The 17273-nt window shown below is 37.4% G+C and overlaps 1 protein-coding gene and 1 long non-coding RNA gene across 2 annotated transcripts in view; both read left to right on the forward strand.

Moving 5' to 3' along the window:
• The window catches only part of LOC133578300 (uncharacterized), a 341666-nt gene that overhangs the window by 212652 nt on the left and 111741 nt on the right, over window positions 1-17273 (forward strand). The gene's annotated exons all lie outside the window — the stretch shown is intronic.
• synprb (synaptoporin b) overlaps window positions 15079-17273 on the forward strand; it is a 35479-nt gene continuing 33284 nt past the window's right edge. Inside the window, exon 1 of the mRNA XM_061932375.1 lies at window positions 15079-15142. Within this exon, the coding sequence (XP_061788359.1) occupies window positions 15119-15142 (24 nt within the window). The 5' untranslated portion in view covers window positions 15079-15118. The remainder of the gene's footprint in view (window positions 15143-17273) is intronic.

Raw genomic sequence — 17273 nt, forward strand, 5'->3', positions numbered from 1 at the left:
AGATAATGACATAACATAAAATAAATAAGGAGGTATGGCAATCAGGAAAACTATCAGCTAGCGATGGACAACTGTTTGCTTTAAATATGGTTGAATAATAATTGCAAATAAGAAATATAAACAATGGGAAGAATGTAAATTCAGAGTTTAAAAGTATAGATTAAGTGGCATATAGACAGTTAAGTGAGTTTCAAATGTTACTTAAAAAATGCATAAAGTAATATGTATAACATTTGAATTAGGAGGGAAAAATAACATTAGCGTTATTAAATCATCTACATAGTGAAAGACACAAAATAAGCAAAATAAAGGTCCAATTATGCAAAAGAGAAGTAAAGAATCTAGAACGTTCTCTAAACAAAAATGGACGCAAAATTGTGGAAAATAGAAAACCAAAGTACTACAAGTACAAAAACCACAAATAAAGAAGCAAATGAAGTAATTTTTAGGATTAACGAATTATTGTAGAAGTTGGATACCAAATTATACTGAAATAGTAGCTCCTTTAAGTAAATTAATGAAAAAATGTAATCTGTTGAGTGGAATTCAGAAGCTAAAGCAGCATTCTGTGAAATAAAAATAGAACAGAATGTGCGGTTGTTACAGTAACGAACATTTTGAAAGCTATCAAATGCCCATCAAATTGCTCAATGCAAGCGGCAGAACTAGAAACACTAATAGAAGCATGTAAAGTAATGAAAGATCAAAAGGTCACAATATATATAAAGATAGCCAAAATATAGGAATGATAAAGTCAACAGGAAAATCTGTAACACATTGGAGAACTGATAAAAAAAATAAAAAAAAAGAGAGAAAAAAGAATTAGTACAAGCAGTACAGCTACCAACTAAAATAGCAATATGCAAATGTGCGACACACACCAAAGGAACAGACACAGTATCAATAGGAAATGTGTTTGCTGACAAAACAGCAAAACAAGCAACAGAAAAGGAAATACATATTTCAAACTACAAACTAGCGCATGATATACTAAAAGACATGCAACAACAAAGTACTCCAAAAGAAAAAGATAAATGGATTTAAAAAACGGAGTCACGTTGATCAAAGAAGACATCTATGTATGTCCAGACAATAAACTAATCTTACCAAAAAATCTATATAAGTGGGTAGCAGTTTTGAGCCATGGTTGAACTCATGGCTCAACAGGAGGGATATGAATACCCTTATACAGAAGTACTATACTTCCTATAGTTTAATTCTTATTAAAAAAAATTGTATAAAACATCTATGCAATTAACTAAATAAGAGTGAAGGAAAACATTATTGTCTGGTCATAGTAGATGCATTTTCAAAGTAGGTAGAAATATTTCCTAAAGGAAAAGCAGATGTGCTGACAGTAGCAAAAGCATTATGCAAATATTTAGCAAAAATGTACATTAACATGGACTAACACCATTTGAAAGATAGTGGAAAGACCAAGCTAAATACACTTAGCACATAGTAAAAAGGTCATATAATGTGAAAAGTATTTGGGATTGTATTTACATTGTAGAAAGGTCATATAATGGGGGAAAAAAAGTACTTGGAATTGCATTTGTGTTATCAAAGGGACATGTTAACTAGCACACTACAAATTCCACTGTGACAAAGTTGTAAGCATACCATTTGATGGTGTGTCAAAATGTGATAATAATTGGTTCCTGTTTTGGTAATTAATTTGTTCCTTATGGCGGAGCAAGTGGAAAAGGCTACAAAAACTGATTGTGTTGTATGTATAAGCCCAGACAATTACTCAAGATGAGTAAAAAAAAAGTTGAATTGAAGTAATGAGCAAAACAAAATTGACCCTGTAGCTAAAGAGACAAAACAGAAACCAATATTTGATAAATATGTGAAAAAAGCTAATTATACCTGCATTAACATGCAAGGCTCTGTACAACAGTTAGGAAACGTATCATCAGATAACTGCATACACATAGTAAAAGTATCAATATTTGTACAAGAATTGTTAACACGCCTTAACAGTTTGATATCTGAACATTGGAAAATAACTAGACATGATGTAAACTGGCAAAGTGTTGTAGATCCAACTTATATTGATGGGTGTCCAAAGAAGTATATCTGACGACTATAAATTGGTAAATCAAGTTGCAGCTGGATTTGAATCATTTGTCTGCTGGTGGTGTACGATTAACAAGAATGTTGACAGAATAAACTATGTCCACTACAACGTACAGAGATTGGGAAATTGGACACAGGCCGGACTTGAAGCAGTCGCTGATCAACTCGCCGCCACCTCCCTTATGGCCTTTCAAAACCGTATGGCGCTGGACATGTTGTTAGCGGAAAGAGGGGGTGTGTGCGCAATATTTGGTGAACAGTGTTGCACGTTCATACCAAACAACACCGATGCAGAAGGTAGCCTGACCAAAGCACTGGAAGGCCTTCGCACCCTCAACGGTAAAATGAAAGAGCACTCAGGCATAGATACATCTATGTGGGATGGGTGGATGGACGGTTTCGGCAAATACAAGTCTTTGGTATCTATGGCCGTGTTCAGCAATACTGACGTTGTGTGGATGTTGTTGTATTCCCTGTCTGTTCTCTGTTTAACCGTCTGATTACCACAGCGATTAGCCCAGCAGATGATAAAGCTGTTCAGATGTACTTCCTGGTGGACGACAAGGAAGATGAATCTGAAGACAAGGATACCTACCAGGATGGTGTTCCTGATTTATTTCCAGAAATGTCATTATTATGAGGAAAAAATGTATGTTCAATTCTGAGTGTAAACATAACTTTGTCGTAAGGAAATTAACCATTAACTGAAAATGGCAAGAAGAAGTTATTAGGGATAAGGAGATTATGGGAACGTTTTTGCGATAAACAGGAGGGAATTGTTGGAATAATTGTTTGTAAGTTATCACAAAAGAAACGTATTATGAATGCTGTCTTTCGAGGCCTAACAAGAGGAAGAAGGCTCGTAAAACTCCACTGTGATTTCAACACCTTGCTACCCAAGAATATACAACAATTCTTCTCAAAAAAAGAGGAGAAATATAATCTTAGGGAGAAATGTAATTTAAAACATTTGTATGCACGTACAACACTTAAGACCTTCAGTATATCAGTATGTGGAATTAAATTATGGAATGGATTAAGCAAAGCAATCAAACAATGTACTAATATGATCCACTTCAAGAAACTCTTCAAACTTAAAGTGTTTACAAAGTACAAAGAAGAAGAACCATGATAAACATTCTGAATTTATTTAACTCATCCATTCTTTCATTCTTTCACTCACAAAATAATCTTACTTATCTCAACATATGAAATGTAACTTACTTCACCAATTATTATTTATTTACTTATTTTATTGTGATTACTTATGGAGTATATTGTGAATAAATTGAGAACAGGAAGTGAACAAAAGTTTCAGCAACTGTTATGTAAAAGAAAAGGGGTAGGATTAAATAAGCTCTGCTTCTTCCTACTCCTTTTCGAACATGTTGAAAAGAGAAACTGGAGATTGTGATGTATCATGTTGTATACTTGCATGTTCGAAATAAACTCAAACTCAAACTCAAACTCAAACACGGACAGATGGCAGGATCTGCTCAAACTTCCAGAGGAACTCTCTTTGAAGTGTTAAACGAACTCTCTCTGAAGTATTTCACAAACTCTCTTCCAACTGTTTGGTGACCGAGGTCAACGCTGTTTACGACCCGCTGCCCTCTTGAAGTCACTGTGGTCAGGAGACGGGAGGGGAGTCCTCCAACACCTGCCCCAGCTGGATCCAGGAAGAGCCCAAGCCCGAGAAATCCTCTTCTTGGACTTCAAAGCGACCGAAAACAATGACTCTTTTACACACTTACCATTCCTGCTGTGACATGTGTTGGTGCGTGAACATTGAACATCTGAATAAAGGAGGTGACGAAAACCTTCTTCGTCAGAGCGTGGTGCAGGATTGTACAGAGAGTGCAGTGGCCATGTCTCTCCTCAATTGAGTCCAAATTGAATTCTGTCTCTGTTTGATTCCTTGCCTTTTGTCTTGTTTAACAGATGTCCTCAGTGTTTGAACGTGACATCTAAGTTTAAAGCACTCTGTGTCTAAGGCCCCTTCCACACTAAACCGGCTAAGGTTTTCCAGGCTATATCCCACCTAACCTTATCCTTGTCCACACACACACAATGCCACCGTTTAAGACCCCCATCTCCCTCTGTCCGTCGGCGCAACGTGACCTAGTACACATGCTCGAAAAAAAATGCGCCCGCCATTTTTATGTCATTATCTATCATATTACAAACTATTGCGAGATGTATTATTGTCTATCGTATTACCAATTATCAATTCCAATCAGGGTTCCTGCTTCACACAAATCTGATTACAGAAAAAAAATACAAATTTACACACCTACAGCTCTCAGACACAAATAGCTTTATAGATACAGACCTCTGAATATGGACACAACTCTTAAAGGGGAACTGCACTTTTTTTGGAATGTTGCCTATCGTTCACAATTATAACGATGGATTATTATTTTTTTTATTGCATTCTAACTAGTAAATAATTGCGATAAAACATCCGCTTACAATGTGAGCTGCTCAATTCTCATATCACCCTTAAAAAAACATCCAAACATCTCCAATGAGGTTTTATATACATGGTGTAAGTATATATGTAATGTAGTGATGAGTATAGAGATAAATGCGTTAAAATGTAATATTGGAAATTATCGGTATCGTTTTTTTTTTATTGTCGGTATTGTTTTTTTTTTGTTTGTTTGTTGTTGTTTTTATTATTAAATCAACATAAAAAACACAAGATACTCTTACAATTAGTGCACCAACCCAAAAAACCTTCCTCCCCCATTAACACTCATTCACACTCATTCAAACAAAAGGGTTGTTTCTTTATGTCATTGATATTCTGGTTCCTACATTATATATCAATATATATCAATACAGTCTGCAGGGATACAGTCCGTAAGCACACATTATTGTGCGTGCTGCTGGTCCACTAATAGTACTAACCTTGAACAGTTAATTTTACTAATTTTCATTGATTACTAGTTTCTATGTGACTGTTTTTATATTGTTTTACTTTCTTTTTTATTCAAGAATTTTTTTTTTTATTTAATTATCTTATTTTATTTTATAAATTTTTTTTTAAAGTACCTTATCTTCACCATACCTGGTTGTCCAAATTAGGCATAATAATGTGTTAATTCCAGGTATCGGTTGATATCGGTATCGGTAATTAAAGAGTTGAACAATATCAGAATATCGGATATCGGCAAAAAGCCATTATCAGACATCCCTAGATGAGTATATTTACAATAACATTGAATATTTACGTATTTTGATCATTTTAAGCATATGCGGCGCATTAATTTAAAAAACGCATCATGATGTTGGCTTTTTTTCATTTTTATCACTGATTATTACTTGCTGCAGACTTCATGAGAGCCAACAAACATAATAAAACATCACTTACTGTACAATGTCTTCTGTCATTCGGATGCCCACTGCTGGGATGTTCATATATTCCCATTTAGATGAAGAATGCCTCATAATCCTCGCAAACAAAGCGTATTTTTGTGTCATTCTCGCCATTTACGGGTCCTAAATGACTGTCAAAGTGTACCAATTTGTCGGATTATATTCTCAGCCATCTACTTTCCAGGTGAGATGCATGGTTTATGATCTAAAATAAACTTCCAGGGAGTAAGGAAGCGAGGAAACACCTCGCCAGTCGATCATGTGGAAATTGTACACAAGCTTCACAGCACCACTATAAATAGTTTGTCTGCGTTAGTGCTTATAACAACAATATCACTAATACTTAGTTAATATTCAAGTCACGAAATGTAAATGGAGTATTGTTGGCGCTTTTTAAATCGTAATTCATTGGATTTTATGGGCGAATTAGAAGACCTCCCATTGGATCTATTTTAAAGGGCTTTTATTTACGTTTATTTGATATTTAGACTGCATTAAGAGAATATCCATCTGTCGTCATGTTTTTCATAATGATTGTGAATGATAGGCAAAATTCCCAAAAAAAGTTAAGCTCCCCTTTAATGGCAGAAACATAGCAAAAAGTCACATGTAAAAAGACAGCCAATCGAAGAAATATGGACGGACAGCTTTTTTTTTTTACCCACAGACAAATTATAATACTGACAGACAAATTAAAACACGCACATTCAGCTCTATTCACTCACACACACGCACACACATACACACACGCACACACACACACACACACACACACACACACACCTTCCTGTATGTGTTACCTTCTTGTCTTGAGACCTCCGAAAAATGCCTACCTCTTTAGGACCACCCTTTCTAGATATATAAAGATATGTATGTACAACATTAATAATATATACATACTATGCAAATATGAAAAAGGTAAGCTCTTAGTTTTTTTTGTTGTTGAATTTTTTGTTTGTAATTGTTTTTTAATCTTCATTATTTACTTCCAAGTTATTACAGTATGTCTCTATACACATATTTATTTAATTTTTTTCAAATTAATTTTGGCCAAAATGGGCACATTTAAATTTCTTACACACACTTGTTATTCCATATGTTGGCCAGAGGAGGAGCACTTTTAAAACCGACACACAGTCAATTTGAAAAATCCCTCCTTTTTGGAACCACCCTCATTTTGATAGATTTCACCACCAGGGGTGCAAATGAGACATTCTCTATTAGATACAATGGTTTTCCGTATTGGGACCATGATTTATGTCCTAACTTGTTCACCGGTCCTCATATGGAAGGTACTTTTCCTTGTTGATGTCTCAAGAAGGGTAGAAATACAAGAACACATACACAGCCACACACACACACACACACGCACACACACACACACACACACACACACACACACACACACACATAAATTCACAGATTGAGACCCCCATTTGCAAATAATACTCCCATAAATAACCACACTTTGATAAACGGGTGATACTGCTCATTTACTGGAGACGCAATCTAGCGCGCTAGTGGCTGGCGTGAAGAAACACATTTAAAATGTCAATGTCAACCTATATAACATTTTACTGCAAACTTATTCGTCACCCCTTCATGCTCCGTCACTGATATAAAGATGATGGCAATTTCCCTATTCTGTATGTGTTCACTATCTCTGTGGTGCACAGTGTTAGTGCTGGTCTTGTTTAATTGTACTGGTTTCCGAGCTTGTGTTAGGGAGGTCTAAAAATTTATTTATTTAGTACGTTGCTTTTTTTAATTTTACACTAACAATTTATTTTGCATAAAGTTTCATTTAAGTTTGATATAAAAAGTATGAAATTCATATCACGTAAATAAGAAATATGGAATATTTTTTGTAATGGGGACAGGGGAGGAGGGCCTCAAAATTAAAATATTCTTAGGACCCTATTTTAGTCACATTGTTATTGGAGCAGCATAATTCCATATAAATAATGCATTTATTTTATTTGATAATTTTTAATATATTTATATTATCTTTAAATTACAGTTTTTTCCAATTGCTTACACACTAAATTTTAAATAAATAAATCACACAGTTAACAAAGTATACACACAGTAAACAAAACCACTGTGCAGATTTGCCTAATATTAGACATAGACTCAGCTCCATAGTTTTTGCGAAATATTCCACACAATGCTTTACACAACAATTCCCATCTTGCACATGTGACGTGAATGAGATACTATGGCCTGATCCAGCTAGACGGGCAGGTGATGATTAGAATCAATAACTTTTGAGTATGTTCTTTCATAGACTTGCTGTTGCCTAAGTCTGCACATGTAGCCTATACTCTATGCTGCCATTTTTATTTATCTCCAGATTTTTTATTTTTTATTTGTCTCGGATTTAAATTTGTACTGCGTGTCATTGTTGACTACTGTGATATGTTACTTTCCCCGACAGTGGTAATAATAAATATTCTCAGTTTGCAGCATCATTGTTGAGCAGTTCTTGAAAAGATTACAGGATATTTTTAACTTTCTCTTTAGGTCCTTACGTATAGGCCCACTTCAAAGTAAACAATGACGATTGCTATGGATTTGCCAATATATTTTGCCAAGTTACAGTAATCATTCATCACATATGCTAAAAAGGTCATGCAAAATGCCCCAAACATGGGATTTCTTATACAAACCCCGTTTCCATATGAGTTGGGAAATTGTGTTAGATGTACATATAAACGGAATACAATGATTTGCAAATCATTTTCAACCCACATTCAGTTAAATATGCTACAAAGACAACATATTTGATGTTCAAACTGATAAACTTTTTTTTTTGCAAATAATCATTAACTTTAGAATTTGATGCCAGCAACACGTGACAAAGAAGTTGGGAAAAGTGGCAATAAATACTGATAAAGTTGAGGAATGCTCATCAAACACTTATTTGGAACATCCCACAGGTGAACAGGCAAATTGGGAACAGGTGGGTGCCATGATTGGGTATAAAAGTACATTCCATGAAATGCTCAGTCATTCACAAACAAGGATGGGGCGAGGGTCAGCACTTTGTCAACAAATGCGTGAGCAAATTGTTGAACAGTTTAAGAAAAACCTTTCTCAACCAGCTATTGCAAGGAATTTAGGGATTTCACCATCTACGGTCCATAATATCATCAAAGGGTTCAGGGAATCTGGAGAAATCACTTCACGTAAGCAGCTAAGCCTGTGATCTTCGATCCCTCAAGCTGTACAGCATCAACAAGCGACATCAGTGTGTAAAGGATATCACCACATGGGCTCAGGAACACTTCAGAAACCCACTGTCAGTAACTACAGTTGGTCGCTACTTCTGTAAGTGTAAGTTAAAACTCTCCTATGCAAGGCGAAAACCGTCTATCAACAACACCCAGAAACGCCGTCGGCTTCGCTGGGCCTGAGCTCATCTAAGATGGACTGATGCAAAGTGGAAAAGTGTTCTGTGGTCTGACGAGTCCACATTTTAAATTGTTTTTGGAAACTGGGGACGTCGTGTTCTCTGGACCAAATAGGAAAAGAACCATCCGGATTGTTATAGGCGCAAAGTTGAAAAGCCAGCATCTGTGATGGTATGGGGGTGTATTAGTGCCCAAGACATGGGTAACTTACACATCTGTGAAGGCCCCATTAATGCTGAAAGGTACATCCCAGGTAACACGTGAACGTTATGTGAACGTTATGTGAACGTTATGTGAACGTTAGGAGAACGTAGTGGCATTGTTATGGGAACGTTAGTTTGTAACGTTCAAAGAACGTGAGGTTGTGGAGTTCTTGCTTGGTTAGCAGAACGTTAGCCATGAACGTTTGGCAAGAACGTTTAGGGAACTGTTTAGGAACATGCTATTTTCGTCTGTTTTTGTGCTATATTGTCAGGAGTAACACTCAAACAGAAAATTCAACAATAATTCTTTATTAGTGATAATTATAATACAATGGAAATGGAATGCTGTGGTATTTACGTGTTTTTGTGCTATATTGTCAGGACTATAACACTCAAACAGAAAATTCAACAATAATTCTTTATTAGTGATAATTATAATACAATAGAAATGGAATGCAGTGGTATTTACGTCTGTTTTTGTGCTATATTGTCAGGACTGACACTCAAACAGAAAATTAAACAATAATTATTTATTAGTGATAATTATAATACAATAGAAATGGAAGTTCTGCCATCCGGGAGGAGCTCAAAGTAAAGCCGCTGCTCCTCCACATCGAGAGGAGGTGGTTCGGGCATCTGGTCAGGATGCCACCCGAACGCCTCCCTAGGGAGGTGTTTAGGGCACGTCCGACCGGTAGGAGGCCGCGGGGAAGACCCAGGACACGTTGGGAAGACTATGTCTCCTGGCTGGCCTGGGAAGGCCTCGGGGTCCCACAAGAAGAGCTGGACGAAGTGGTTGGGGAGAGGGAAGTCTGGGCTTCCCTGCTTAGGCTGCTGCCCCCACGACCCGACCTCGGATAAGCGGAAGAAGATGGATGGATGGATGGAATAGAAATGGAATGCTGTGGTCTTGGTCGTGCGCGTCAGTGTACTCCTGCCCCTTCTTGTTGGTTCTCTTCTGGAAGTAAATAATTATAGATATTCACAAATACAACAAAGACAGCACTGGAATGTAGATGAATTGAATTCAATTAAAACATGGCATAATTTACTCCTTGTTTACCTGCTCAATGCTCACTGGTCTCACTAGCGTTTGCTTGGTTCTTTTCCCTTTCCCTGTTTTCTTCTTCTTCACTTCCTGCAAGTATTTATAATTGCAAATTCAACACAGAACTGGGATCTTTATGAATTGAATTAAAACATTGGCATAAGTACTTTATCATTTACCTGGTCACTCATCTCACTGTCCCTTTCCTTTGTACACTTCCCTTTGCCCTTCTTCGCCGTCGCTTCCTGCAAGTGTTTATAATTGCAAATTCAACACAGAACTGTGATCTTTATGAATTGAATTAAAACATTGGCATAATTACTTTATCATTTACCTGGTCACTCATCTCACTGTCCATTTCCTTTGTACACTTCCCTTTGCCCTTCTTCGCCGTCGCTTCCTCTTAATTCCTCCTCTTCTCCTGCAAGTAGTTATAATTGCAAATTCAAAAGACATGCAGTGGAACTTCAATAAAATGGAATTCAAAATTGGGATATCTTATCATAATTCTCCGTACCTCAAACTTTGAACCTCTCTTTCGAAAAGTGGCCAGTTTCAGGACCTCTCCAAGCTCACAATCTACTTCAGCTGTGGTCGTCTGTTTGTAAACACCCCTGCATGCCTCTGGAATCACCAGCACAATTTAGAATTCCCTTTAGAATAAATACCGTAATAATAACAGCTAGATCGACCTTGTGAGCATACATGCAACATGTTCAAAGATGCAAACCTATTATTAGCACTTACTTATTATTATTCTGTAAAAGGGCAAGTCCTCAAACGCCACTTTGCCTGTCTTTCCACGGAGACCAAGCTGCTCCAGGACTTTGTTTGTGGCAATTTTCCTCAGCATTGTCCTCACCGTGTCTGCCAAATTCTGCCCACCAAGAGCAGTAAGAGCTTTCACCTATACAAATAAATAAACAACAATATTGTACTTGATTAGAACATGTTTTTTGATAACTGAGCAAGATAATTTTGCAGTGGGGAATTAAAACTAATTACCAGCTGCTTTCTGAGCAGAAGATCAGTGTCGAGCTGTTCACAGAAGGCCTTAAGCTGCTCAAGAGTCTCGAAAGGCTTCTCAATGAGATCTTGAACATCCACAGCTTCTGGCCCCACAGACTGTGCTGCCAGCCCTCTCAGCATGCGCATAATTTCTCCCTGGTTCTCAACTATTTTTTGAACTTTCATGTTTAACTGGAAAACTGCAAAGACAACAAAAGTCAAAGAGGTAATTCGTATTACTGCCCGTTGTAACAGTCTGTTTAACACCACCTATCAACAGTTAAATAGCCAACTAACGTTCACTTTCAAGGGCATTCCTGCTGCTTCTTGGAGTGGTCTGGTACTGACTCGTACCGGTTGGAGTGGTTTGGTACTGGCTTGAGCTGGATGCATGATTCCTGTCTGGACTGAGCCTGTAAGTGCTGCTTCTCGCTGGGCTGTGAGGTCGGCCTGGATGCCTTGGAGTGGTGTAGTATTGGCTGGTACTGGCTGAAGTGGTCTGGTACTCGCTGGAGTTTGGAAAGTTCAATGGTGGGAGCACTGGCAGTGGGGGTGCCTGGATGAGGATCTGTAATTTCTCTTTTCTGCACTTCTTTTTTGGCCGAATTTCTTCTTCGTCTAAACCAACGAAGACAAGAAAATTTATGCACCACTAAGTTGTGTTTGAGTATTGTAAGTAAACAGTCTTTGAAAAGTGACTAACCGTCAGCATCAAACACATCTTCCTCATCGTTTCTATAACGTTCAGGGGTGATGTGGCTCCATTTGGTTGACATTTCTTCTTCCTCTGGGCTCGAAAACATTTCAGCTTGTTTTTCATATTGAAGGGCCTTGTCAAAGTCTTCTGCAAAATGTCAAAGTATGCTGATGACTCAAGATGAATTATGTTGTTTAAGATATACATGATATGACTTTGACAATATTCCCTTACCAGTCAATGTTTTCCTGAAACCCGAATTGCCAGCCTATCCCAGACTTCTTTGTCAGGAATCTCAGCTCTCCGGATTCTGGAGCAAAGCTATTCTGAAGATAAAATAATCCAGACCTCAAAATATCTTCAAAGCAGTCACTATCACTCTCATTTTCTGAATCAGATGACAAGGTGACATGATGGTCGATTAGTCTCCAATCAGCATCATTTTCATCAGGCTCATCACTATCAGGGCCACTGTAGGTGGCATTGTCAGCACCGGCGGCAGTGCAGGAAGCAGTCTCCGAAGCATCCGTGTACTGAAGGGTTGTCACTGTTTCTGGAGTTGTAAAGATTGTCGTGTCATTCTCTTGCTCGCTATCATCACTCTCTAATTCTAAAGTTGAATGTCGGCATTGCTTCTTCAAATGCCTAGTTGTGGCAGCCCATCTACACTTATAAGCCCTCTGTTGAAACTTCTTCATTGTGTTGTTTATTCTATAAAAAAAAAAAAAAACAAGGAAAATGGGTTGCCCTATTATCGCCCACATTTTTACTATATTTTGCTAAAAACATCAAAATTAATTGTATTTTTATTTGTATTTTTTTGTGACTCCTTATTACATCCAGCCATAGAATTATAAATTAAAATAAACATATTTGAAATAATTGATTTTAAATTATCATAATAATTCATTTAAAATGACCATATTTAATTATTAAAATAATAGCTTGTTTATCAACAACTTTAGCATTTTATTCATTACATTTTGAAACTCTCAGAAGCCAAGTTATGTTATATTCCTTAATATTTATTTATGCAAGTTTGAAGTATCAATTATCTAAACACAGTTTTGTTTGCATATTTTCAGGATGTAGATATATATACAGGTATGTATATATATATATATATGTATATATATATATAATATGTATGAAATACTTGACTTGGTGAATTCTAGCTGTCAATATACTCCTCCCCTCTTAACCACCCCCCACCTCCCGAAATCGGAGGTCTCAAGGTTGGCAATGCTCAATAGCTTCAGTTTCTTCTTCAATTTCGTTTTCGCTACCTGCCTCCACACTACAACCATCCGTTTCAATTCATTCGTAATCTGTTGAATCACTTAAGCCCCTGAAATCCGAGTCTGAATCCGAGCTAATGTCGCTATATCTTGCTGTTCTATCCGCCATGTTTGTTTGTATTGTGACGTCACAGGAAAATGGACGGGTGTATATAACATTTTTTTAGGGATATTGCGTGATGGGTAAAATTTTGAAAAAAACTTCGAAAAATAAAATAAGCCACTGGGAACTGATTTTTAATGGTTTTAACCCTTCTGAAATTGTGATAATGTTTAACGGAACATTCAGGCAACATTCGTGCCATATGGACCTCAAAATATGACACTGACGGGGCAAATTATTGTTTAACTAGGCTACAGATAGATCCACCCTTCTTCAGAAGTCATTCGTTGGTATTTGGAAACTATATAACAGCCAATATGCACGAGAAATGCATGCTAGTTTATATGGTCCCGGCAGTTGAGCATGGCGCGCATTTGACACAACGCTAAAACCGTAAAATGGTCTGAAATTAATCATGTAGGGTAGAAATTGTTACACAAAAACGTGCTTCATATTTCACTCTTTCTATCTACTTACATGTGATCAATGGATGACGCACCGTATTGCCTGATTATCGGGATTCTGGAATTTGCAACGTTGTCGAGCTTCGTCTCACGGAAGCTTCTACGCGCATGCGTGTAGCCTTGACTCAGCTCAGCTGACGTCAGATTGTTCGAAAAACACAACACGTTCGCAGAACGTTAGGGAAACGTTACTACATAATGTATATAAAGTAAATTTGCGGAAAAAAAAAACATTTCGAAAAGCCTAACGGTCGCTGTTTCCATTGCAGGCAAATATTTTTTGTGTCAGATAGGTTTTGATATGTTCTGAGAATGTTCTTAGAATGTTCTCATCTTGCATAACCAAACGAGAACCATACAGTAACGTTACGCTAACGTTAGGTGTTACCTGGGATACAGGTTTTGGAGCAACATATGTTGCCATCCAAGCAACGTTACCATGGACGCCCCTGCTTATTTCAGCAAGACAATGCCAAGCCACGTGTTACATCAATGTGGCTTCATAGTAAAAGAGTGCGGGTACTAGACTGGCCTGCCTGTAGTCCAGACCTGTCTCCCATTGAAAATGTGTGGCGCATTATGAAGCCTAAAATACCACAACGGAGACCCCCGGATTGTTGAACAACTTAAGCTGTACATCAAGCAAGAATGGGAAAGAATCCCATCTGAGAAGCTTAATAAATGTGTCTCCTCAGTTCCCAAAAGTTTACTGAGTGTTGTTAAAAGGAAAGGCCATGTAACACAGTAGTGAACATGCCCTTTCCCAACTACTTTGGCACGTGTTGCAGCCATGAAATTCTAAGTTAATTATTATTTGCAAAAAAAAAATAAAGTTTATGAGTTTGAACATCAAATATCTTGTTTTTGTAGTGCATTCAATTGAATATGAGTTGAAAAGGATTTGCAAATCATTGTATTCCGTTTATATTTACATCGAACACAATTTCCCAACTCATATGGAAACGGGGTTTGTAGTAAAATAGTTTTTTTTTTACAAATGTGTTTAGTATTTATCACTGTTCTGGGTAACTCACTCCAATAGTGTCTTATCATTTGAAGTTTGTGTGAGTGAGATGACAATAAAACTGATTTTTTTACAAATGCTTGCTTTATTTTGATGAATGGGCATATGTTTGACCAAAGTGTGTCATTTTGCAAATAATCTAAGAATTAAGAAAATTGAATGTGGTGTTTGGGAAAAGTGTGTATATCTTTCGAAAAAAGACACACAGTTAGTAAAATTGTGTGTAAGCAAATGGAAAAAACTGTAAAACGTGCACAATTTCTTTCGCTCCTCCTTTTGGAAGTTAGTGCTCCTCCCCTCTGCTGGATGCTCTCCTCTTTTCATCCACATCTTTGTCCTGATGCCAAACGCTGCACACACTGAGTGGACTTTGGCCACGCATCTGTGGGATTTTTAAATGTGTATGGTCATATTTTCCCCGGTGAGTGTCTTTCTTTCCTTTTTTATTGATTTACTTAGATTGGTAAGGTTTCATGCTTGGTTTGAACTACTGTAGTTTACAGATTCCTTAGTATGTTGACGTGTCCTAAATAAGTAAGTCAATGTTATTATTATTATTATAGAGGTTTATTTGAAATAGGGACTGATACAAAAACATAGACATCTGAAACAGTTATCCAATGTATGCATCATAGTGTTTGTAGCCAAAGCTCATTTACAACACTTGTCCCCAACAACAACAACAACAACAACACAGATCCAACATCATCAAAATAAGAAAATAAAAAATAGAATAAGGCAAAGATGAGTCGGTAATAATGATAATAGAAATAATACAGACAAAGTGAAAACTAGATAAAAGTCAAAAATATTAATAACACAGACAAAGTGCAGACTAGATAAAAACCAATTAGTAAAAATTAGTAAAAACTAAACATGTGAACACGATTGTTGCTCAACTAGCCATAATTTTGTTTGTTTTTTGAAAGTGACAAGTGCAGGTATACTTTTCAAACTGTCAGGTAGAGAGTTCCATAGTTGTGGTCCTTTTATTGAAAAGGCAGTCTGGGCAAAAGATGTTCTAAGGAATGGAACGCAACAGTTGCCTTTTGACATTGCTCAGGTGGTAGATCTAGTACCACTTTGCAGTCTTGTAATTGCCTTGCAGAGCAATTGGGGAGCAGAGTTATCCAAGCATTTAAAAACCAGTTTGACTGTGTGTAACAAAATAAAATTAGTAAAACTTAAAATATTGTATTTGGTTAAAATTTGGCAATGATGATATTGTATACTCTTCTTGCAATTACAATTCCAGGTGACTCACTCACACTAGCCCGCTTACTTCCTGTACTGTGTGTCTCACTCTAAACGTCCCCCCCTGCAACATATGTTAATATGCTGGAGTATCAACATAACAATCATATTGTAACATCCTTTCTCTTTTTTTTTCTTTTTTTTCCAAAAGACATTACTTCACCCTAACCCTATAATGCCTAATTATATAGAAAAAAACATAGTATTGCATAATACAATAAAACTTAGATTGTAGACATTCTATAAAACAGTTACAGTAGAAAATGAAAGTATCATCTTACTTACAAACCAACCCAGGATGAAAACAAAAAAAATAACAGTATCACCTGTCATTCTTTACTTTTACAGTATGGTTTTCTTTTCGTCTTAACAGAGAAATTTCACCTCAAATAGCAAGATATTTGCATCTTCCCTTTTTGTTTTCTAACAAAACCAAAATAACATGTAACCCAGCAACTTGTTACAACTGTTTTTAAGCTTCAAAAGTGATTGTGTATAGTCTTTCAGAAAATGTGGGCGAAAAACTCTACGACCTGCTCTGGTCACAGCAACCGACTGGTCATCTCTCCGCTGTTGAATATCCATCGTAGTCGCGTCACTGAATGTTCCTGATTGTAGAGGCGGAGCAGGTGCTTCATGGCTGCGCCTGAGGTGTCGACGGTTCCTCCGCAGAACAGCACCTGACTCCAACTTCACCTCGTAAGACCTGGGGTGCACCTCCTTCACCATGACCTTTGCGACTTTCCAGACTTTACACGGCTCAAAGGGCTGAACTCTCACACTGTCTCCACTCTTGAGACAATCCAAGTCTTTGACTGAGCGATTGTAATATCTTGCCTGCCTCAGTCTGTTGCCTTTCAGTCCCTGCTCACAGTCCATGACCCTTGGTGTCAAGAGGGTATCTTTTGTTGGCAGTAGGGTCTGAGTTCTCCTACTAAACAGTCTCTCTGCAGGGCTTGTCTCCAGGCCTTGACTGGGTGTGTTTGGATGATCCAGCATAGCCAAGTACAGATCTTGCCCGGCAGCTTCAGCTTTTAGCAAAAGTCGCTTGGCTGTCTTTACAGCGGACTCGGCCATCCCATTGCTCTGTGGGTATCCCGGTGATGAAGTTCTGTGCACAAGCTCCCACCTTAGGCTAAATCTCTGTAACTCTTCGGACGAATATTGTGGCCCATTGTCTGACACAACCACATCCGGTATGCCATGTCATGCAAAGTAAGCCTTCAGTTTATGAATTACAGTGCTGCTTTTTGTGTCCGGCAGGTAATCTACCTCCCAGAAATTGGAGTAATAATCTA

The sequence above is a fragment of the Nerophis lumbriciformis genome, linkage group LG38, assembly GCF_033978685.3.
Source record: "Nerophis lumbriciformis linkage group LG38, RoL_Nlum_v2.1, whole genome shotgun sequence".
In the NCBI taxonomy this organism is placed as follows: domain Eukaryota; kingdom Metazoa; phylum Chordata; class Actinopteri; order Syngnathiformes; family Syngnathidae; genus Nerophis; species Nerophis lumbriciformis.